Source organism: Hemicordylus capensis, chromosome 3 (assembly GCF_027244095.1).
Source record: "Hemicordylus capensis ecotype Gifberg chromosome 3, rHemCap1.1.pri, whole genome shotgun sequence".
In the NCBI taxonomy this organism is placed as follows: Eukaryota; Metazoa; Chordata; class Lepidosauria; order Squamata; family Cordylidae; genus Hemicordylus; species Hemicordylus capensis.
In genome coordinates this window covers 50,488,496-50,513,009 of record NC_069659.1, presented here as the reverse complement: position 1 = coordinate 50,513,009, position 24,514 = coordinate 50,488,496, and the positions used below count along the sequence as shown (strand labels likewise).

Here is a 24,514-nt window from a genome sequence, read left to right as displayed (position 1 = left end):
AATTCATGCTTGCTACCACAAAATCAGCTCTCTTCTTACTAGTGGCTAATAAATGAGGTTAGTGTAGCTGAACACAAGGGACAACATACTAACACAGTGTGTGCAGAACATTGCCAACCTCCTCTTTCCTCTTCTGCCCCTAGTGCCCCTGGGTGTCCTTCATGGACAAATATTTTGAAGGACATTTGGCTCAGCAGAGGGAAGGGAGGATTGACACAAATCGCTTCTCCCCTGTTGCTTGTGCGCAACATTATTCCATGTGTGCACTGTTGGTCACCCAATGTACCGTGTTTGCCAATAGTACATATACTGTACTGTGAAAATAGTATGGGAAAATGTGATATTGGATACTAATAATGTATCTTTGATCAGAATCTGAATACCATATGACAAAACTATTGTGGATTAATGGGGATTGTGCATTAATGAGGGTGGGTGGGATTCAGCTAAGACTACAATATTTCACACAATATAAGAGGCACAAATGACCAGGCTCAAACTATCATACTTTGGATGCATTATGCAAAAACCCAGCTCCCCTGAAAAGTCCATAATGCTGGGAAAAGTTGAAGGAAAGAGAAGAAGAGGATGACCAGCAGCAAAGTGGATGGACTAGATTATGACAACAATGAATGCACCACTGAGAGACCTTAAAGGCCAAGTTGAAGACAGATCATCCTGGAGAGAATCTATCTATGTGGTCACTAAGAGTCGACACCGACTTGACGGCACTTAATCAATCAATCAAGATATGGTTGTGGTCACTGGAGGGGGAAAATCCAAGATGGTAGTCTCGGATGTCCTGATCTAGTTATTCCAGTACACACAGAAATAGGAGCAGCCCCTGTACTAACAGAGATCCATGTAAGCATTGAAGCAGCATTTATCTGTATGTGAAAGTTATATTCACTACAGAATTAGAATGAATGCCCTTAAATTTAATGTGATGCTTTGGTGGTTTTTTTATATGCTTGTAAACATTTGCTTTAATGTTCTCCCTTTCATTCATAGCAAGTATGAACAGTGGTTCCCCACCCCTGCCTTATATATGAAACACACTGAATATGGTCAACTAGATTCTATGCAAGAATATCTAGTGATTAACACACAAGTTAAAAGTGTTTCATGTTCAAAAAGCATGAAAGGGAATGTGCCCATCCCAGTGTTATCACTTGCTGGTTATTGAACATTTGGCTCCTGTGCTGTTTAGGGAAAGCCTTGAAGAAATAGGCAATATGCTGCAAAGAGGCTGAAAGGCTACAAAGGCAGGCAACAAGATGATGCTTCCATCTCTAGGGGAAAGATACCAAAGTCACTGAGACTTAGGAACTGATAGAGAAGATAGGCAAAGGCAGCAGCACATCTCAGGGTTGCTCTCAAGGGTTACATTCCAAGGGTACTCTTGGAATATATTGGTAAAGAAGTTGCAATTCGAACCCCATCTTTTTTTTTTTTTTTAAGATGGAAAGGGCTGGGTGAGAGTTAATCAAGACCCCTTGCAGAAAGACAGAAACCATGGAGTCTTAAAGGAGGTGTGGGCAACATCTTTGTAATGAGAAGAAGCCAAAATAGACATTTGGAAGTGAGAAACAAAATTTTATTCAGATCTGCACGCACACACACACACCCCGAGTTTGAATCCATGAAATGTTTCTGTTAAAACTGACAAACATTAGGGGACATGTGTCTGATCCCTCATTTTAAAAAACCTTACGTATGCACATTACCTTTCCTCTTTCCCAGAGGCACCCTGTCTGAAGGGGATTATCTTTACCAATATTTTTGACATGTTGGCAGCTGAACTTTAGCCTTGGGACTTGTGCCTGCCTTTAGAGCAGAAGTGCTGATTGGCGCACGTGCTGGTCCCTGCTCAGGCTACTTTAGAGAACTAGTTGAGACTAGCAGTCAATTCCTGTAGCAGTTCTTTTAAAAAGAAAAGAAATTGAGATAAATTGGTGGTTGTTCTATTGCCCTTGGCAGAGGGAAGGATGGATAGATAAGGGAGGAGAGGGGTGAACTTGTTTAAGCAGGATTGCTGTTGCATGTCTCTGGAAACTGATGTGTGCAATGGCTTCTACGCATATATAATCATGGCAAAATAAATATTCATGCTGCCTTCGCACATAATGCTGTATACTTTTTTTACATGTACACTATCTATGTGAAGAGGGGGAAAGCCATATGTGAACTGGTGTTTTTCTTATAAATTCTGCATGTTTGTGGCCCCAGTGGTTGTAGAGGAAAACATGGAAATGGTTCCAGCTAAACTTTTAGAAACAGCCAGGGTTTTAGAAGAGGTTTCCAGAACAGTAATCAGGAAATTATTCTCAAGTAATTGTTCTCATTCTTTCCCGTGATTGCTAATCCTCAGTGTGTTTCTATAAGCTTGTTGTACTCAGTGGCTGACAACCAGACTAATGGTGCACATGCAGCGAATGCACAGCATGCACTATGGAGGAGGAGAGATTTTCATCACTCTCCCCTCCCCTCTGAAGTACAGCACCAGTGCTTATAAAAAGTTCCAGACTAATGCTGCACCAGTTCTGGTGCGTGAGGGGAATTTCAATGACCTTTCTTTACCCCAAAGCCTTCTGTGTCACTCGAAAATAGGTCCCTGAGGGCTGCATGACCCCCAAGAACATATCTTTCAGGGTGTAATGAATACTTTCTGGGGATGGGGAGTTTGTCAAAATTTGTACCCATGACTGAGCCAGCAGTGGAGCTGCGTTTAGTTGTGCTTTTTAGAAGTGTGGTGCTTCTCCCATTGACTGGTGTTTCATTAGTCAGGATGACAGTAGAGTATGTGAAATCTGAAGAACAGAGTAGCTGGTATATAAACCATATTGCTCTAAAATTGCCCTACAGTTTCATGAGACCTCCTCCTAGTTTTGATAAATATAACTAATTGGTGCATGCTATACTACATAAAAATATGTATGCCCTGTCTCTCAAATTCTCAACATTAAACTAGCTTAGTAATCTTTAGCCTGAACTAAACACCTGGGTGTGAGCCTTTTCAAAGCACCAGTGGGCAGTGACCCCTGCTTAGAGACATATTTGGGGACCTAAGAATATTTGCAGCTGTCTCTTCAACAACAACAAAATCCCTCATTCTTCATGTTGCTTCTGTCAGGGCCTCTAATCTGATAAGTCCCTTGATACAGCAGTTGGCTCCATGTTGAAAAGACATTTTCGTTCTCTAAAATGGGATAGGGTTACAATGACGGGCAGAAGGAAATGAACTCATAGGAGCATTTCTGGATTTATCATAATGATGTAGGTGCTATGATATATGGAATATACATAGGTTTGGAAGGCAGAATAGAAAGTATGCATAGGCAATATAGGGAATTGCGTACCAAAAGGGTATGGTGTGGTGGCACATGTGAGAGAGAGACTGAATGCAAATATGCATTGTATTTGAGGCACTTTGCTGATGCAGGTGCAACCCAGCTGAGAATGGAAGAAGTATGTATTTTAGCTGTGTGTATTTTAGCACAGTGAAGGGTGATTCATGTGCTTCACATTAGCCAGTACACTATATGTTCCCAAAATGCACTCTGTGACATGTGAGATGGATGCATATTCTTTTTTAACCATGTATAAGTGCTGTGGAAAGCCACAATAGGTTCTGGTGTTCTGCCATGTGTACTTATGGTGTGCATGTGTTGAAATAAGCACTCCCATCCATTACAAACTACACAGGGTATAGCTTCTACATCTCAAATGTGTGAATCAGCTCTCTTACAGTGAGTTACTTCTCAAGTTACTTCTCACAGGAACACTCTCTCAAGACACACTTCTGCTAAAAGACTGATAAATGTGAGAATTGCTACACATTTATCTTCTTAGAGATAAGAAAAGTAGGACTTCTGAACTAGTTGCAAAGTTTGTTGGCATTTTTAAAAGACAGCTGTGCACAGCTATTATCAGATTTCTGAGTCACACTAAATAGGTGGAAGAATAGAGAGGGCAACCCATGTCATGAAAATCTGGGAAACTGTCTCTGGTAACTTTGGGCAAGTCACAATTATCTCCTCCTCAGTTCTCCATTGAATGGAACTATTGTCAATTACAGTATATCACATAACTGTCATGTGGGTGAATAAGTTATGAAGTGGAAAGCACTTTGCTATAGAAAATGTTGGCGTTTTCTGTTGTTTATTAACAACATAATGTAGTTTCGGATAACTTTCCTTGTAACACTGTGGCATTCCTTGGATTCTTTGTAGCCTTTTGCTTTCTCTGTTGGTGGGATAGCCAGATCTCTCCCTATGGACCAGAGGTAATTTCCTCAGTTTTAGTTATGAGGAATTGGAGGCCCAGGGAAAATAAAAGTGACCTGAGCAAAAGGGTAGCAGAGGTGTGAATAGATCCCAGAAACCATGTCATGGTCCTGCTTTACCCTCCAAAGACCATTCTTATTCTCTGTGGAACTGCTGCTTAGTTGCCCCTTCCTTCTACAAGCAGGTCTTTTGATAGCAGAAAATGCTGTTATTTTCCATCTGCTAAGAATGTTTTTCCTCAGGGACTTAGTCTTCCGTAGTAGCATTTGGGCTATTCTTTCTTTTCTCATTGGCTCAGGGGGTCCCCCCCCCCGCTTTTCCTTCTTTTTTTAACCACTGGGTCTGCTTTTTGCATACACATTTCTGCCAGTAGTTCTGGAGCCTTTGCCTTGGCTCTGGGATTCAAAAACGGCTGTGATGAATTTGGACCACCAAGATACACATTAATTTTTCCTGGGTCTAGTTTATATTTTGTTGATCAGAGAAATGTGTGGTGTAAGCAGCCAAGCTTTCAGCCGTCTTTCACAGTCTTCTCCCACCCCTCCTCCCTGTGTTCTGTGTTTCTTAATATTTTACCTCATGGAAAAAGGAATGGGAGAATAAAGCCAGCACTATTCTTTCCTCAAATGCAGTTTTTTAAGCAAGGGGAGTGCATTGCACTGTAGGTTGCTTGCAAGTGAAGAACTAACCATCATCTTTTTGCAGTACCCAGTGGAAACATGGCTCTCTCTCTCTCTCTCTCACTCTCTCCTCTCCTTAGTTTATCTTTTAGAGGCTTAATTACTCTTATGAAGTTCACCCTTTTATACCTTCTTTTTATTTTTATTGGGGTGGGGGGTAGTTGTATGATGCCAGAACATTCCTGAAGTATTAAACATGTTTTCTGCAAATCATTTTAATGTCTTTATTAAGCCTCTCTCCTCCTCCTCTTTGAATCAAGGCACTAGAATTGAAATATTCTCTTGACAGCTAATACATTTTACATTTGGGGAGACTCTCCCCGCTTTTGGGGGGGGGCATGCTGCCAAGGAAGCTGTTTTTTATTTTCAAAGGTTTTTGAAGCAATCTCGCTTTAATTAGCCTGTTTAAGAAAATTCATGTCACTTTTCCATGAGCGTGGGTGGGAGAACCTTGGAGCCAGAGCTGTCTTTTGCTGTTGGGAGAGCTGGTATAAATCCCAGAGAATGAAAACATATTTTTCCACTCTCTCAGTCTGCCAATGGAGAGTTGGCCATGGCTTTCAATTAACAGGCTGTTCAAGTCTCTGCTGTCCCAACTGTCTAAGTACTCACATTGATCCAGCCCAACTGTAGATATTCTGTTCTCTCACTACTGGAATTCTGTGCTACTAATTTTGGAATTTAAAAACAAAAATCTCTGTTTTGAATTATTAAAATAAGGGATGTATACATATTTTTAAACTGCATGGTTTCTGAGGTGGCTTGCTTGTTTTTAAAAATACATTTCTTATCGACTAAGTATGGAGGTAGAATTAAGAATAACTGGTGTCATCAGTCTGTAAAGAGGTACGGTGTGTGTAGTTTCACATCACAGGGTAGCCATGAAGGCCCCTGTCCCCTTAGCTAAGCAAGGTCCACCCTGGCTGCATATGAAAGGGAGACTTGAAGTGTGAGCACTATAAGTTATTCCCTCAGGAGATGGAGCCACTCTGGGAAGAGCAGAAGGTTCCAAGTTCCCTCTCTGGCTTCTCCAAGATAGGGCTGAGAGAGATTTCTGCCTGCAACCTTGGAGAAGCTGCTGCCAGTCTGTGAAGACAATACTGAGCTAGATAGACCAACGGTCTGACTCAGTATATGGCAGTTTCCTATGTTTCCTATGTTCCTATGTCTGGCAGCTGTTGTGAATTCTCAGCTCCAGAGTCTGTTTTCTCTGCCAAATCCTGTGGCTGTGCCTCTAAGCCCTCACTAGCTGATAAATCATCCTGCTCTGACTCTTCTGAGTCAGAAGTCTGAGCCATGACACCCCCTGTGGGTCCATACAGCTCTGGCAAATTTGGTTCGTATTGGTCCTATGGTCTGGCTCAGTATATGGCAGCTTCCTATTTTCCTATGTACATCTGGTGGAATTTTCCCTTCAATGAACCAGCTAAAGGTAGAGCAGCCCTCTTAGGCCCTGGCAACCCTAACTATGTGAGGGCAAGCCATCGAGAAACACTGTGAGTTCTTCTGAGTGAAGAGGATGCATTTACTGTAGTGCTTCTCAGACTTCTTAAGCTGGCCCCCATCTCTTCTGAACTTACTTTGCAGGGAGCAAGGGGATCCAGCAACTATAATCTGTGCAGATGAATGTGCAGATATTCGTGCACACAGTTATGTGCAAAAAGGGGGTAGTAGGATTGAGATGTAGTAATCCCACACTGGCATTAGAAGAATAGTACAGGATAATATCTGACTCCCCCTAAAGCTACACACAGGAAAACCTCAGAAGGTGCATCTCTTTCTGAACTCCCTTCCTCCCGAATCGCATTGAGAAAATTGAGCATTAAGAATGCCATCATCCCCACCAATTCAAAGCGGATTAGCTACCAGAGGCATAATCCACCCAAGGCTTGACTGGTGTGGGATGATGACACTACAAGGCTGGAAGGACTAGATAGGAACTCTTTAATAAAAGCCAACATCCTGAAGATCCTTAACCACTTTTGCATTGGAGTGTATAATATTTGTGGTTGCATAGTCACGACCATGTAGATTTCTGAATATATGTGTCACATTTTAAAGACTAGTTTCATTCTTGTGCTGAGTTTGTGTCAAATTGCTCTGAAAAAATAGGATAATGTTTTGCCATGAATAGAGCAGTGCTTTAGCAAATCACTTGCAAGATAATAGTCATAGCACTCTGAAGATTAAAGATTCATGATGAAGTGAATTGCATTGTGCTGTGCTTGCTTGGCACTATATGAATATGATATGGTCCTATAGCAGCAAAGGTAGGATCAGCCCTAGGTTATTTTCCCTCTAAATGTGACTGTGACATTTGTTCACACTTTCAGGATATAAGGCTTATTCAGGGATTCTCAATTTTGGGTCTCCAGTTGTTGGATTATCACCTCCAGCCACAGTGGCATTCAGTGATTGTGGCTAGGGATGATGGAAGTTGTAGTCCAACAACATCTGGGGACCCACGTATGAGAACCCCTGGTTTACCTGGTTCCATTTAGTTCTATTATTTGACTCCACTCCATTCCAGTTCACTAGACAAATGATTATTAGTACCTGAAGCAGAAGTGAAAAAGAGGGACTTGGTTATTAAACCTACCAAAACAAAAAGTCAAACCACAGGACAGTTTAAAGGTATCATAGAAGCATCTGCTCACGCACTGTTTCCCAGTGAGAATTAGTCATAAGCATCACATTAAGAACCCTGTAAGTTGTTTTTTAATGGACCCCTTAGCCCTCCTTTTAAATAGGTTAAATAGGTTCCCCTTTTAGTCTTCCTTGGTTTCTAATTTTTGACCACCTAGAAATGGAATAATAATTGAATCTTCTTCATTGCTTCTCTCAGTCTCTGAAAAGGTACAAAGACATATAGCACTTTCCCAGGCCTTTTCACCTTCATATGGACTCAATGGACTCAGAATCTTCTATTTAGTATTGCGACCAAACTAGTGACTTGCCCTCAAAATATCTTATACATCCTGACCCACCAGTGGAAATCGCTGCTCTAACACAGGTTAATTGTATGCAAGTTACTTGATTACTTCACATGTTGAGGTAGTGGTAAAGATGGCAACATGCCTCTGGATTTGCTGGGATAGGAAAATGGATTTGCTGAGTATGACGGTACTGGGAAAGGTTCTTATGAGAAACATCATTAGAAATCTGCATTTTGTCAGTCTGGGTTTTTTGAGGGCTAAGAGATATAGACAACAGGAGGAAAAGGAGGAAGACTCAGGTTTTTTGGCTGGTTGTACTGAGAGCTTGTGCAAACATAGTCTCTTAATGGATTTCTCAAATGTACAGGCAGCCAGGCAAGCAAAAGCAGGTGTCACGTCAAATACTTTCTCCAGTAAAACTTGATCCATCCTTCTTGATCTGGTATACTCATTCACGCTTTTAAAGGACCTCCCTGTTGGCTGTTCAGCTCCTAAGACCACAGTGTGAGCTCAGGGATGAGTGCAGAAAACTATTTTAGCAGACAAAGAAGACTTGGTCTAGCCAAGTAAGAAACATTTTTTTCTCACTCTCTTGTGTAAACTTTATAAGTATAACTACATCTGCAAATCCATTCTGTCCTGTAAGTTCACATGGTCTTCCTAATCAAACATCAGGACAAGTCTTGACATGAATTAGAACCTGATTACAAAAACATTGCACTTGAATAAGTGTTCGCCATTCACATGGATTTAGATTTTGAGCAACAGCAAAATTGTAAACTTGATTGTAGTAGTTGGTCTTGTAATAGCAAGCATGAATTGTACCCTTTGCTAAGCATGGTCCACCTTGGTTTGCATTTGAATAAGAGACTACATGTGAGCTCTGTAAATATCCTCCTAGGGGATGGGGCTGTTCTGTGAAGAGCACCTGCATCCTTGCATGCAGAAGGTTCCAAGTTCCCTCCCTGGAATCTCCAAAATAGGGCTGAGAGAGACTCCTGCCTGAAACCTTGGAGAAGCCACTGCCAGTCTATGTAAACAATACTGAGCAAGATGGACCAATGGTCTGACTCGGTATATGGCAGCTTTCTATGTTCCTATGACTCTGAAATGGACTGCTCTTTTATATGAAGTCTTAATTCATCTTAAAAATTAAAGTATGCTGCCAGCGGGTGGTGGAACTTAGTTTTTTAGATCAACCAGTATGCAATTTAGTTTTATGCACTTCTGAATTTCTGTAGTATTTCATAGAAAAATGTAGTTGAGCACTAGACAGGCAGTCTGTATCCACAGAGAGTTGTACACTGTGATCCTGGGCTTATTCCCACTTTCTGCCTCTGTATGGTATGCAAAAGTAATTCATATTGCAACTGTATCCCTGACTTTTAAAAGCTTTTAGCTTATTAAGAATGATGACAGTGTTGTTAAGGATGATAGCCTTTGGCCTTTGTAATTATTCAGTTCTGAACAGACAAAGACAAATTATATGCACAACCCTGCTGGCATCACGTGGAAATGAGCATTCCCAATGCACACCTCTGAATGGGACCTGACTCTCTCTAACCAACTCCTTACCAGTTCTGAAGACCCCTTAAAGAGCACAGAGCCCTGCTGCATTCCAGTGCCATCTTGGAAGGTATGTAGGAAGCGCTAGAAAGAACTACACTTCCCAGCTCTCCCACTGTACCTTCCAAGATGGTGCTGGAATGCAGAAGGGTTCTGCACTCTTTAAGGGTCCTTCAGAACTGGTAAGTTGGTTAGAGAGCTCATGCAAAAGTGTACATTGGGAACACTCACCTCCGTGCAGTGCCAGTGGGACTGTATGCATTATTCTGCTTTGGCTATTTGTTGCTGAATGATTGTACAGGCCTAGTTAGTAGCTTACATTTAATCTTTCACCGCTTCAGTAATGTCTACCTCTTTCTCAGCAAGACCCCATCAAATTCTTAGTGAAGTTAGTATCAACCACAAATTAACAACTCAGAACAGGCCTGAAGGATAATCCCATTTTAAAAACAAAACAAAAACCTTTCCTCTAGAGTCTTCCACCAGCCCTTATCAGTGAGAGGCCAAGTTCAAAGCTCTACAGCATCTCCGTTTATAAGGATTACAGGTCACAGTGGTGGAATAGAACCTGGGGGCCACCTGCCAGTTATTAGATGGGCCACAATTTTTAATTTGTGTGAAAAATACCCTGAGGTCATTCACACAGTCAAAAACTGTTCTACCCGGGTTTGGGAGCTGTGTGTGCTCCCAGTTTTCAGTTGTGTGGAAGCAAGGTAGGAGGAAAACCTGGGTAGAAGTGACTGTGTGGAAGCCTACCCAGGTTTTCTTCCTACCTTGCTTCCACACAACCAAAAATTGGGAGCACACACAGCTCCCAAATCCAGGTAGAACACAGTTTTTGATTGTCTGAATGACCTCTCTATCTCAAAATATTAATTAGCAATTCACCATAAAATCCTTGTCAGATAAGAAAAGTTCCTTTTTCTGAATCAAGATCATTTTGTTTGATTGAGCAAAAACAAAAGAGGAGGAAATCCTTTGTCACTTAAAGAGCATTATCTGCAGATATGAAATGGACATAACAGTTAATCAAAGGCTTCAAATCACATGCTCAGTAGTAGTCCAACTAGCCTGAATGGGACTGTTCTGTTGGAATTTGTGTGGTGTGCACAGCCAAAGTTTGTCTTAAGCTGTCTAGCACAGTAGTTTCAGTGCCTTTGTTCCATGGTATTCAGCTGCCTGACTTCCCTAATATAGCTGATCAACTATCCATTTGCACTCTGTTGACTAGGATATGATTATGCCACTGTGAGACCAAAGCTACTAGAATACTTATTATTACTTGGAAATAAGTTCAGTTGAAATCAGTGGGACTTATTTCTAAGAAATTGGATTAGGATCAGGACTCGTGAACAAAAACTCAAATGTTTAGGACTGTTGACATTAAACATCCCAACAAACTGGCTATCTCACTGTGAAGTTAAGCAGCATGATTATATCCTTACCATTCACCTGTGAACCACTCACCTTAGGCTAATCACATAGCATTAAACTTATTTTATTCAGAGTTGATTGACAGAAGTACAGCTGTGTTAAAGCATCTAAACCAGATTGTTTTTTATGCTGAAGGCAGAGATTCTTTATGGTCAGAAGAGAAGCTTATCTTTCAAAGAGATTGCTATTTTGGAGTTATATGGTTATAACATAATTTCAGGAATTCTGCTGAACTTTTAAAAAAAATTCAACACTAGTCTGTACTTGGTGTCTGGCCCCAGAGAAATCAGATATGATGAAGAAGAATGATAGGTAGGAGGAAAATAAGCTGACACACAGAACATTCTACTGGGCTATGCAATCCATTTTTCCGAAGAAATCGCCAATGGACAGGGCCGGCCCAAGGACTGCTGGTGCCCCAGGCGAAGCCTGGCTTTTGTATCCATGCCCCCTTCGCCTGCATGGGCGATCACTTCTTGTCATCTGGGTGAGTAGGTGGGCAGGCAGTCCCTGTCATCTGAGCATGCGGGTGGGAGGGTGGGCCACATCACCCTCCCACCCACCCACCCACTTGCTGTGCTCACTGCTCTGCTGCCTTAGCCTGCTCCTGCTGCTGCAGGCTGCTTCTGGGCAGCCAGCCTACTGTGACGTGTTATAATGATGTGACGCAGTAATGTGATTATAACATGCAGCCAACTGCAAGTAAGGAAAGAAAGTGGGGAAATGTCAGGAACTGTCAGTGTGTCCTTCTGGCAGTCATGTTGTGTGAACTCGCCCGAGTTCAGTCCACAAGTCCTTCACCTGACCTTCTCCCGAGATTCCTGACTTCATATCTTGGTTCCGAAAGTCAGAAGAATGTTGGAGGGAGGACTTGGTGACTGGACTTGGGCGGGTTCTCACAACACATCCTCCAGGAACATGTGCTGTCAGTTCCCAACATTTCACCACCCTCATCCTTTATTTGCGATGGAGTGTGTGAACATGTCCAATGTCTTTATTTCTAAGTTTAGGATTAGGATATTAGAGAATAATGTGCACTGTGAGCAAAAGAAATGCTACAACTCAGAAGTTTCTTAAAGCTTTATACATGTGTGCTTCACGTGCACGCACGCACACACACCAACCAACCATTGCCGCAATCCAAAGCACACGGGTTTGGAAGTTCCACTGAAATGAAAGGGACAGCTTCCGTGTAGAAATGAAGTGTAGGTTGTCTCTTGCATTATGGTCCATATTGATCTTGCAGATGAAGAAACACAGACATTATGTCAATGAATCAAACAGCCTCATATACGTAAGCTCTAGTGACTATTAAAGATCAGATGAAGTTATCCAATGGAAAGGATGTCATTTTCCTTATTTTCTAACAAGTCCAAGACTTTGATCATCAATCCTCTGGAGATTTTTTTTTTAAACTGCGGTTGCCCTCCCTTATGTGCAAGCTAATTTTCGTACTGAAAAATCCTCTTAATGTCTTCTTAATAGATCTCAAAGACTTCAAATACGATGGCCAGCATGTGATAGAAGTTGATGAGGGAAATACAGCTGTGATTGCCTGTGATCTTCCTGAAAGTCATCCAAAGGCCCAGGTTCGCTACAGTGTGAAACAAGAATGGCTGGAGGCCTCCAGAGGTGAGCTGTGAGTGACTGGGAAATTGGAATGAGTGTCTGTGTTTGCTGTCTTGAGCTATTTTGAAGTCCAGAACTAATCCAAACAAAATTTCTTCCCAGCTGTGGTGTTACTAAAGAACCTACACCATCATTTAGCTTTTAAAGCCTTATTCTAGTTCTCATAACAAATCATGTGTTTCCAAGAAAACTAGAATTGACTTTTAAACTCTGTTCTTCTCTTTGTTCCATTCTTCCTACTACTTACCATTTTGCAACCTTCCTCTCTCCTGCCAAATGTAGTGAAAACCTCTCTTCCTTTCTGCTGTATAATGTTAAGCTGGTGTCTACATCATGCTAAATTAAATACTGCACAACACAGATGCTCCCTACCTGTGGAAATAGTTTGAATAATTTCCTCCCTTATCTTAACAGACAACTACCTGATCATGCCCTCTGGGAATCTTCAGATAGTTAATGCCAGCCAGGAGGATGAGGGAACTTACAAATGTGCAGCATACAACCCTGTCACCCAGGAAGTGAAGACATCTGTATCTAGTGAGAGGCTGCGTGTGAGACGTAAGTTATTGCTTCTGTTTGATTGGTTCCTAAGTTTAAAGTAAAGTGTGCCGTCAAGTCAATTTCAACTCCTGGTGCCCACAGAGCCCTGTGGTTTTCTTTGGTAGAATATAGGAGGAGTTTACCATTGCCTCCTCCTGCGTAGTATGAGATTATGCCTTTCAGCACCTTCCTATATCACTGCTGCCTGATATAGTACCAGCAGGGATTCAAACCAGCCACCTTCTGCTTGTTAGTCAAGCATTTCCCCACTGTGCCACTTAAGGTGGCTAAGCTTAGAACGCTCTAATCTTGGTGTTCCCATTTTATAGCTGTCAGCAAAAACATTTAGTGTAATTTGACTTGGATATTTTGCACTTGCTGTTTTATTTATTTATTTATCACCTTTCATTAAAATAACCTCACAGTGATGTAAACAGATCAATAAATGCAGAATAAAATAAACAGTATAAAACCAATAAAAGCCAGGAATAAAATTATATCAGCAGGAGTCCTTACATCAGCAACAGAACAAGAGCTTCATTTTCAAGAGCTTGCTTTCATATATTTTCTGTACAGGTATTGTATTCAAAGTAACAATTTTTTGAAGAAAGTTCTCTACTTTGCATTCAGAATTTCTGTTTGGTTTTTTGTTTGTTTGTTTAGACACATTTTATACCGCACTGTGCGCAAGTCCCTGGGTAGCTCATAATATAAAAACACAATTAAAACATTAACACAAACAAAACAGTTTAAAATACAGATAAAAACTTAAAAACTATATATGCACTTTTTTTAATTTTAGCCCTCCCATTATTTTCTTGATTTTGGTTTCTGCATTGCATCATGATGTTTCAAGAGGCCTGTCATGCACCTGCACTGCTTATGCCTGTACACCTAGAATGCATATTCTCATGGAGCAAGGGAAGAGACCAAAAGGACTGCCCTATGGAAACCATTTTGCCTCAACTCACATGTCTTGGGATGTCTCGATTTAGTGGCTGACATATTGTGCAATAGTACATCAGCCTAGTAACATTGGATGCATGCAAGTTGTACAAGTTACACAAGTTGTGCAAATGCAGCATTTGCACAAATGACATTACATGAGAGTAAGCCCATTATTTCCAGTGGACTCACTCTTGTTTAACATGTGCACAAATTTTGCATTTGTGTAACTTGTGTGCATGCAAAATTACTAGGCTGATGCACCACTGCACAGTATGTTAGCTACTAAATTTAGTCAGCCAGGTTTTTTTTAAGCAGCACTTAAGCATGAGAACAGGATGGTTAGTGAGAACGAGTATGCTGCAGTTGCTAGAAAGTCGGGTCTGGATGTTATTGACCCAGGCCAAGAATCCTTCCTATTCCCCCACTCACCATGGTTAGCTGTTCTTCCTCACAGCACTGTTGCGAAGTTAAATGAGGTGAGAATTGTAAAGCATGTTGAGCAGCAAAAAGTGTCATAAACATTACTGGTAATGATAAGCTCCAGGTTATTGTGTAGAATGCCCTTCGTGTGTGAGAGCTTTTGGTGATTTTTTTGGTTAGTTTTTTTGTTAACCTATATTACTTTGGGCTATAAAGTTCTAGGAGGCAGAGTTCTTAGAATTCTGCCACCATGCCAGGAATGTCCAATTTAGTGTCTGTTAGCAACAATACACTTTTCTGCTTGTAGTGCATTGTTGGTCTTGGCTTGTTCTACAAGAGTGTCTGACTTTTCTTCCACTGATTTTTCTCTCACTGCTCTAGGCTCAACAGCTGAGGCAGCTCGCATAATCTATCCCCCAGATGCTCAGACCATAATTGTCACTAAGGGCCAAACCCTCATCCTAGAATGTGTGGCTAGTGGGATTCCACCTCCCCGTGTCACATGGGCTAAGGATGGCTTTAATGTCTCTGGCTACAATAAGACTCAATTCCTTCTCAGCAATCTCCTGATTGATACAATTGGTGAGGAAGACTCAGGGACCTACAGCTGTATGGCTGACAATGGAGTGGGTGAGGCTGGAGCAGCATTCATACTCTACAACGTTCAAGTGTTTGGTGAGTAGAGCTTCAACCTTCTTCCTCTCCTCTCCTCTCCTCTCTCTCCTCTCCTCTCCGACACAGCCGTTACAGCCACAATCCACAGCCAGCTCTGAGTCATCTCATATGCATGTCACTTTCAGAACTATCCTGGGATGAACTGTAATGCTCACAAAGCTAAATAGGCTACTCAGGGACCTAACTCCAGTCGTTGCCACCACCAAAAAAGGTATTTTCCTTGCACTCAAGCAGAAAAGAGTTCCTTGACAGCAGTTCATAGGAGCAAATAATTCTGCAATTTTTAAGTCCCAATGAATCACCCTAGCTAGACAATGAATAGGCAACTGGAAGCCTTAGAGCCAAACTCATCCTTTTCAGTATTCCTGTCTGGCCCCCAGCATCACTCAAGAGTCCCTTCCTCAACACCTACAAACACCATTATGAACCTCAGCCTCTTTCTCCCAAGCTAACATACAGGAAAGGGACTCTTAACTCCCTTTGCCCCTTTGTGAATAGTAAGGGAAATTCAGGCAGCATTCTTTCTCTTATGCATATCTAGCACCATGCCCATGTAAATTTGGTCAGTATAGGATTGCAAACATGAATTGTAAAAGGGTGGTGCTAATTAGTTTATTGGCCACCATCTTGTTTCAGGATGGTAGACCAAAATAAAAATATCCCCATTGGTGTCCTGGGACCCTTCCCATAAACTGTAAATTTAGTTCGTATTGGATTCTAAACACAAAAGTTATGTGGCAATTACACACACAGCACAACATAGACATGGATACAGTGATCTCCTACTTTTTCTTTCCTTCAGAAAGTAAGCTATAAGAAGCCTCAAAATCTGTTCTGTTCAGCTTGGCTGAGTCTCAGTGAAGGATATGTTCTTCAAGAGCGAGCCAAGACTTTTATCAAGAGAAGAACGGACATCACAAGCCCTCATGAGGCAGACAGTTTCCAGTCGTTTACATAGGTTTTAATACACTTAGTGGCAGGGAAAATGATAGACTCTTAACAGAATCAAGGGAGGCTTTTGTGATTAAATTCAAAGAGAAGGCAGATAATGGTTTTTGTGTACATTCATGGCAAAGGATAGCATGTTATTGAAGATTCAACCTTTGGCTTTATGCAGATTTTACAGTCCAGATGATTCCCAGGTCAATACACAGTAAGTAGGCTGTTATGGACTGTGATCTGATCTGAGGGGAATTACGACTCCTACTTCAGACTCGACTTTTAGTCTGTAGCTGGGAAAAGGCCACAGGGACAATGTGGGAGCCCTCGGACTGTTGCGCCACCTAGCTCAGTATTGCCTACTCTGATTGGCAGTGGCTCTCCAAGTTTTCAGGAAGGAGTCTCTCCCAGACCTCTTTAGATGCTGGATCATACCTGGAACTTTCTGCATGCAAAAAGTTATACTACTCAGTCTACTACTGAATTATGGCAGCTCTTTCTGTTTAAAGGAGTATATTGCCTAGAGGCCAACAGGCTAATCTAAAGACACATCAAAAGGATAATGAGTCACAAAATAGCATGAGTAGCTCAGGCAACTTCAAGGACAGAGCCAAAGCCTTGACTTTTTAAACAAGAGCCAGAGGATTAAAACAGAGTTATTTATTGAGAAACAATAACTCTAGGCACACTCTCATATAATCAAAATAAAACTGAAAAGAATGTCTACTAGCTAACTATGTGCTAAGTTAGACAGATGATGCTGTTAAAAACAGGCATAAAGTTCTTACTTGCAATGTAACTTACAGGTTTTTGGGTGTGTGTGGTCTTTAGTCTCTCTTACACAGAAATAAATAAGACATTTTCCACCCATTCTCCTGCAGATGCTGGATCAAGTTTGATAATCAGCCAAAAAGTCAATGGTGCATCTCCTAGGTCTCTTTTTAGAGGAAAGGAATTCAAAGAGAGGGTCCAGGCTTTGACCTCACATGGGCTGGGTAGTTCCTGACCAATTGGGGCTAGTTTCTCTAAATGCATAATAAACAAATGTGTCAAGACTCCCTGGCAGACACTCACACAAAGGAAACACATGATATTGTATTTGAATATGCATGTGTTCTTGAGGAAGTTGGTTACCAGAATTAAACATATGAGTAGGCTACTTTGGTCCTAACAACCTCAGCAGCTAGCCCAAATATCTGGATCAGAAATTCCTGATGAGATTTGTTGAAATGACAGGTCCATTCATTTTCAGATCTGGAGCCTCTGGTTACAGGAGAGGGAGTAAAGACTGCCCATCTCCCAAGGATAGTTTTTGAAATATATGGAGCAACTAACTATGGGGAACTTCTGATACAGCTAAAATGTATCTGCACAAGGATATAGTTTTGGATATTGTTATCCAATATGTTTCAAATGTAACTGTGTTGCTTTTTCAGAACCTCCAGAGGTTCGCATGGAACTATCCCAGCAGATCATCACATGGGGTCAGAGTGCAAAGTTCACTTGCAAGGTTCGAGGAAATCCCCAGCCAACAGTTGTGTGGCTCCGCAATGCAGTTCCTCTCTTCTCTAGCCATCGAATGCAGCTCTCACGCAAGGCCCTACGGCTCTCCAGTGTGGGGCCGGAGGATGAGGGGATATACCAATGCATGGCAGAGAATGAAGTTGGGAGTGCACAGGCTATGGTACAGCTGAGAACGACTCGACCTGGTAAGTCGTCAGTGAAGTCAAGTGTGTTCCTATAGGAATGCATAGTACTGTGCATTTTCTTCATGTCTTTTGTTGTAGAGAATCTTAGCATAGTGTATTTCTAGCCTAAACAGTGAGACAGCACGAGTGAGATTTGCATACATCATCTCAGATGGGAACAGAAGTCCCCCCTGCTGCCTCAGCCAGTCATTCCCCCGACTCCCCCTCCTGCAGAAGTCCCCCGAGCACAGAAGCACCCGCCAACATGCTTATAGCCTTCACTGCCTCAGACGAAGGCTGTAATCCTCTGTAAGTGTGAATGCCTCAGGAGGGTTAGTGAGGGGGAATGACTGACCGAGGCAGCAGGAGGGACTTCCGTTCCCATCTGAGATGCTGTATGCGAATACAGTGTCTCTTCTTCTTAATGTCTGAATAGGGCTCATGTCAGATGTACATGTCACCTTACAAGTATACTATATACTATACTTGTATAGTCACTTTACAAAGTTTAGATGACTTTGAAACAAAAAAATTGTTTTGTGCAAAACAGGTTCATGCCTAGTGCACCAAAATCACATTTCAGGTGCCTAGAACTTCTCTCTGCCTTACCCATAGTGGCTTGTCTTGTAAATAAGCCAAAAGCCAATGAAAAGCCCACCTGTCTCTGAAGGGCTGTGTTATTTCAGCAAGGCACAGCCCACAGCCAGACCTGACTCTTTTGCCCCCTCCATTTGGCAATGACTTTATAGAGTTACTATTCAGTGCATTCCTCCATTACTCATAAGAAGAAGTAGCCTGATGTCCACTGAAGATTGTGATAAGATTTATTTATTTATTTATTTATTTATTTATTTATTTATTTATTTTTACATTTCTATACCGCCTTTCGTTAAAAGAAAACCCATTGGAAGTGAGAGCATATCAGTTCCAAGAAATGTGTTAGGCTACACACATGTTTAAAATGATATTTTGCCTTCCCTCTTCCAGAAACAACTCTGAAGCCACAGCGAGGCTCCGCTGCACACTCAGCTCAGGCTGCCATGTCACCTACCAGACTAAGCAGCAGTGAAAAAACTGGGAAAGACAAGACTATGCTGCTACGGCCCCGGCCCACCACACCAGCAGTGTCTGTCCAGTGCACGACCAAAGGACTGGTGTCTCCAGCTGAGGCCCCTGTCGTCCTTAGCTCTACCCGGACAACTAAAACAGATTCCTATGATTTAGTGTGGAAACCGCGGCACGATGGCCGAGCCTCTGTCCTCTACTATCTTGTAAAACATCGCAAGGTGAGCACCTCCTGCAGGTCTTTCAGATGCCATCTGTTCTGAATTGCAGTCTCTGTAGAAAGCTTTCTGTGGCTCAGGGGTGTAGCTATATTTGAGTGAATGGGTTCAAAGAACCCAGGGCCCCTAGCTCCATCCCTCCCTATTTGCTTCATTATCTCTCTCACTCCGAGGGGCCACTGAGGAGAGGGGTGAACATGGGCCCCTCTCCCCTAGCTATGCCCCATGTCTGGCTGATGCCTGTTTTTATTTAATGTAAGTATTTGTCTCACCTTTCCATTTTATCTAAAATAATCAAGGCAGCTAACAGCATAAACAGTTTTTTAAAGCACTAAAATCAATAAAAACAAATACATAAAAAGCAGCCAATAAGACAACCATAAAATAGTAGCATCAGCCCATCCTTTGTTTAGAAAGGACACTTGTCTGACCTGAAGGGGGAGTACAGCAATCAGCCTCAGGATAAGGAGCGGACATGGAGAGATAGTTGCACTACTGCAGACTACGTTGGAGATCAGCAAAAGGAAGGGAGTTGCAGAGTTTTCAGGGAAGGTGTCAGTGAGCAGGGGGTATCCCAGAATATGCATAAGGTCATTCACACAATCATAAACTGTGCTCTACCCAGGTTTGCTAGCTGTGTGTGCTCCCAATTTTTGATTGTGTGGAAGCAAAGTAAGAGGGAAACCTGGATAGAAGTGATTGTGTGGAAGCAAGATAGGAGGAAAACCCAGGTAGCTTTTCCTCCTACCTTGCTTCCACACAATCAATCAAGCAATCATCTTTATTACGGACATAGACCAGCATAAAATGCAGGGGGTGATTACACAGTACCAAGTATAATGCATAATAATATGTTAAAAGGACTAAAGAAACACTAAAAAGTATTTCAAGTGCATAAAAGGGCATAAAATAATATTTAAAAGGCATACAAAACATAAAGGTTTCTGATTGTGCGAATAACTTCCGTGTCTTACAAACCTGTGGAACTTGCATTTTTCTTGCTTTCTTTGTTTCACAATTCTCCTGAAAATCTTAATTAGGTGATACACAAGAAACACAAACAAAAGTATGAGAAATGCTGCCTTTTGTCTCCACTAGTAGATTTCAGATCGTCACCTTATTTACACTGAACTCATCCCTCTCCATGAGACAGAATATGGCCCCCAGTCACATGCCAAGGAATGATTCCAGATCAACATGGGATCCTGGCTCGCAGTGTGTCTTCTCTGCTTTTGGTTGTGGACTCCCTTCTTGGGTCAGAGGGAGTCACCGTGGGTCACTGCACTTAGCACTAATATGTTTCCTGCACAGAGCAAATTCTCAGCTGGAAGCTCTTTCTTGTGTCTTAAAGGCCTTTACAGATGATGCCTGTTCCTTTTAACCCTTACAATGCTGTCATTTGTGTAACTGGCAACCAAACAAATACCTGAAAATTGTGCTTTATATCATGGAGAAGGGTATAGCAGAACTGAATAGCCATGGTTGTGTCAGAGCTCATCACAGCAGTAAATATGCATGTGCCTACGGCATGTGCTTTTATGGCATGTGCTTACTTGAGATGTAGATGCAGTTTGCTGTTTAAGGTTCAGGTGCCTTTTTGCTAACTAAATACTCTGGACTTATTTTGCCATAAAAATGACACCAAGAACTTGTTAAACTTGGAAGTTTTGTATGCATGCGGCTATACCTAGGAAGCGTTAGACCCACATGAATGTGTTCAGAGCACAGTTACAATGTTTGTGATTGCAAACTATGTTCAGAATTACATCAGCCTGGATATGAGGTGGTATGGGGAGAGAAGTGTACATGTAAGCACTGCAAGATGGGAATAGTGGCCCGGGGGGTAGAGGAGTTAAGTGAATGAGGAATAAGTAGTATAAGGGTTTTGTGCTTGGCAAGTATACCCAATGAGATTTCTGGGTTCAGGATGCAGCATGGAAGATCCAGTAAAAGATCCAATGGAGTGGGATGGGAAAAGCCATCCCCATGCTTTTCCCCAGCCTTCCCATGCTCTTTCCCAGCCTCCCCTCTGTGTCTCCCCACGCTCCCCAGGACCCTCCCAGCATTCTGCCCACCCACCCAGCCTCCTGTGCATCAGTGCTGGGCTAAGAATTAAAGAACCCCCCCACCCTCTCCAACCACCATAATACCTGGGGCAACTGCCCCAGGACTGACTGCCTCCACATGGTAGGGGGTGGGAATGGCCCTCTTGGGCCTTCAAAGATATCCAAAAACGCAGCCCTAAAAAATGGCTCTGGATTAATTTCCTGTTGTAGTCAGAACAGGATGCTCATTTTTCTTTTTTAAGACAGTTGTCTTCAGAACTGTAATTTTTGGTAGATGGTGAGCTGAAGCAAGTGGAGGAGGTACACAAATTGGGCCTTGGAACTGTTAAGTAGGCTGTGAGAAAGATTCCTTTAGCGTGTTGATTAGACCCCTAATTCCCAATGGTACAGCTCTGTAACAAAGTGCTCTGATTGTCATATAGTATTATTTCTGGGCTGATAAATTGCTAATTTTCATCTCATTCCTCTCAGGGAATGCCTCAGATTTCTCAACTCGGCGGTGGTGTTCTACACCAGTTTGCCAGTGAAGATTAGCCTACTTTCCAAAGGAAAGAAGGCTTAAGAGGTCACCATGTCTGCCTGTGTGTCCCTCTATTAGCTTCTGCATGTACAGTCTGATACAAACCAAATGCACAGCACATGGGAGAAGTTTGGGGAACCTTATGTTTTTGTTGTTGTTTTCTGATCCCTCATCTTGTTTCAAAATGGCAGCCACTCAAAGTATAGGCAACACCTCTTTGCAGCCCTTGCACTGACCAAATTCACAGCACATGGGAGTGGGTCCTAGGGAACCCAACAGTATTTTTTGCTGATCTGCCATATTGTTTCAGTATGGTGGCCACACGAAGTATGGCAACACCTCTTTGTTACCGATGTGCTGACAGTTGGATACAAACCAGTTAGACACCACATGAGCAGAGGCCTTAGCTAAAAGTAACCATGTTAAAAGATGCAGAAAGTATTCTCCATTAGCCTACTGAAGGTTACTTGTTTTATTTTTTAGGCCACGTAACCAAATAGTTTTATTTTCCAAGTCTAGATATACTTTTCCAAGTCTAGTTGAGCTTCCTGCAAACATGGCAATGTAAAGCAGTGATATTCACTATTTTAAAGCTGGGGCACTTTCTTTAAACTAAATTGGGGCTTGATAAAGCGGGGGGAACCTGTCATTGTGAGAGGCCTCTGAGCAGTACTTTGCTTTCACCAGTGCCAAGAAGGCCTCTTCAGGAGAGAGAGCTCTATCAAGCCCCAACACCATCTTGGAAGGCATGCACAGAATGCTGTGAAGTGTAGTCTTTCCCAGAGTGTTTCCATAGAGCTTTATGGGGAAAGTGCTGAGGAAGAACTACCCTACCCAGTGCTTGTGCACACCTTCCAAGGTGGCACTGGGGCTTGAGAGCCACACCGGAGCTGAGAAAAATGCAGCACTGCACACTGGAAATGGTCATCTCCACATAGCGTCCTCAGGGCTGTGTGGAGTATTCAACTCTGAAGCTTCAAAAAGACCTAGTAAAGTATTAGCCAGGGAGCCAAACATAGGGTTAAGGGGAGCCACCATTGGTTTGCAGGCCATGCAGTGAAGAACACTGCTGTAATGTGACTTGTAAGTGATGGTAATTTAATAAGAGAATGTTGCAAAGTGGCTTGTGAGAGTTGAGCCGTTTCACGTCAGTTCCAACTTTAGCCAAAACTTGGATTTTGCCCTTTATAAATATGGAATCCATGATAACTGTTGTTGCTCCTTATTGTTCAACAGGTAATGAATTCTTCAGATAACTGGACAGTCAGGAATGTTCCTGCCAGCCAGCATCGTCTGACTCTAACAAAACTGGATCCAGGAAGTTTGTATGAGGTGGAAATGGCTGGTTACAACTGTGCTGGAGAGGGCCAGACAGCCATGGTGACCTTCAGAACTGGTAAAGATTAAGTACTTTCTCTGGAGATACAATTTATCTTCTATTGAGGAGGAGAACAGGCCATGGCTTGGCTCTTCAGGGTTATACAACTTGAAAATTAGCTTCCTTCCTACAAATGTTTATCTTACAAGGCTATATTTCTACTTAGGAAAAGCTGATTGACAGATGATATCTTATCTGCCGGCAGTCATTAAGGTACTAGGTCTCATTAAAGATGAGATGTCATTTGGAAAATAATATTATTATAACACCAGGTTTGGGAGGATTAGAAATCCATGTTACATTTTTGTTACTTGCACTCAGTCACTGTGGACACTTTGTCCTTTTTCTGCATCAGACATATGGCAAATGCCTCTGTCTGTAATGAAATTGATTGAAAGAATAATAGCCTTCAGGGGAAAATGAAAAACTGAAATGGCTGGAAATTAGAAGGTTTTCTCACCAACACAGCACCCAGCGGGGAGAATATTGGGTGGCAAACCCATTTAGGCCCTTGGTTTGTAAGCTCCCACAGAGAAGTAATGAACGTCAGCTACCTCTCAAAGTCAACTATCTATCAGAGCAGTAGCCACTAAACATAATTATCTCTCACCATCTTTGCTAATTATTTTTGTCTTGTTTAGGACGACGACCAAAACCAGATATTGTTGCCAGTAAAGAGCAGCAGATTCAGAAGGATGACCCAGGCACTAGCACTCGGAGCAGCAACCAATCAGACAACACTCGCCTATCCCGTAAGGCCATGTCAGATTTGCAGCAAAAAGGGGTTTTCAAGTCCAGAAGTCTGGTTGCTTGTTTGGGGGAAGAGGGGGATTGGAAATGGTTTCCTCATAGTGTGAGTGAGAAAAACAGAAGACTGACAGAAGCAACTGCAGAAGGGTTTGCTTATCTCTGTTGCTTCTCTCCAGTCCTTATTAGGTCACATTTCTCTCCAAAGTATGAGTGACTCTTTTTCTGGCAACCAGCACTTGCCACACAAGCTACCAAGCAGTATATGAAAATGAGAGCAGTGTCTAGTATCATTAAAATGGAACTGGATTAGAACCAGTAACCAGTAATGAGGGTTTACACTGTATTCCAGTATGATGGAATATAGCTGTTTATCTTCACTAAACTCTTCTTTAAAAAAAAGTGGGGGGGGGGACATTGACTGTGTACTATAAGGCTATAGCTGGGAATGAGTGCACTGCCCCACTTGACTCACCTGAGAACTTTTTGGAAATACAAGCATTTAAATGTGACATTACAGTTTTCATTAAAGGAACAGTAGCTTGCTTTTAGAATAGGAAAATTTCTAGTGTCAGTTGGTGCTCCCCAAATGTGTTAGTGCTCCAATCCCTACCTAACTGAGCCACCTAGCTTTTCCCACCCAAGATTTCCCCCCACAGGGTGAATTTTTAAAGATCATTATCACCCTTAACATGCTTAAGTGATCCTGGGGGGGAAAACCCTTCTGCTATTACTGTAGACATAGCAAGGTGAAGAGGCTACAGAATAATATAAGCAGG

At 42.1% G+C, this 24,514-nt stretch overlaps 1 protein-coding gene across 9 annotated transcripts in view; it reads left to right on the top strand.

The window, feature by feature from the left end:
- BOC (BOC cell adhesion associated, oncogene regulated) overlaps positions 1-24,514 on the top strand; it is a 98,143-nt gene that overhangs the window by 57,071 nt on the left and 16,558 nt on the right. For all 9 annotated transcript variants that reach the window (XM_053309942.1, XM_053309933.1, XM_053309934.1 and 6 more), the window contains 7 exons: positions 12,388-12,534; positions 12,946-13,089; positions 14,821-15,114; positions 17,490-17,762; positions 18,729-19,027; positions 22,847-23,006; positions 23,630-23,740. In XM_053309942.1, the coding sequence (XP_053165917.1) occupies positions 12,388-12,534; positions 12,946-13,089; positions 14,821-15,114; positions 17,490-17,762; positions 18,729-19,027; positions 22,847-23,006; positions 23,630-23,740 (1,428 nt within the window). The remainder of the gene's footprint in view (positions 1-12,387; positions 12,535-12,945; positions 13,090-14,820; positions 15,115-17,489; positions 17,763-18,728; positions 19,028-22,846; positions 23,007-23,629; positions 23,741-24,514) is intronic.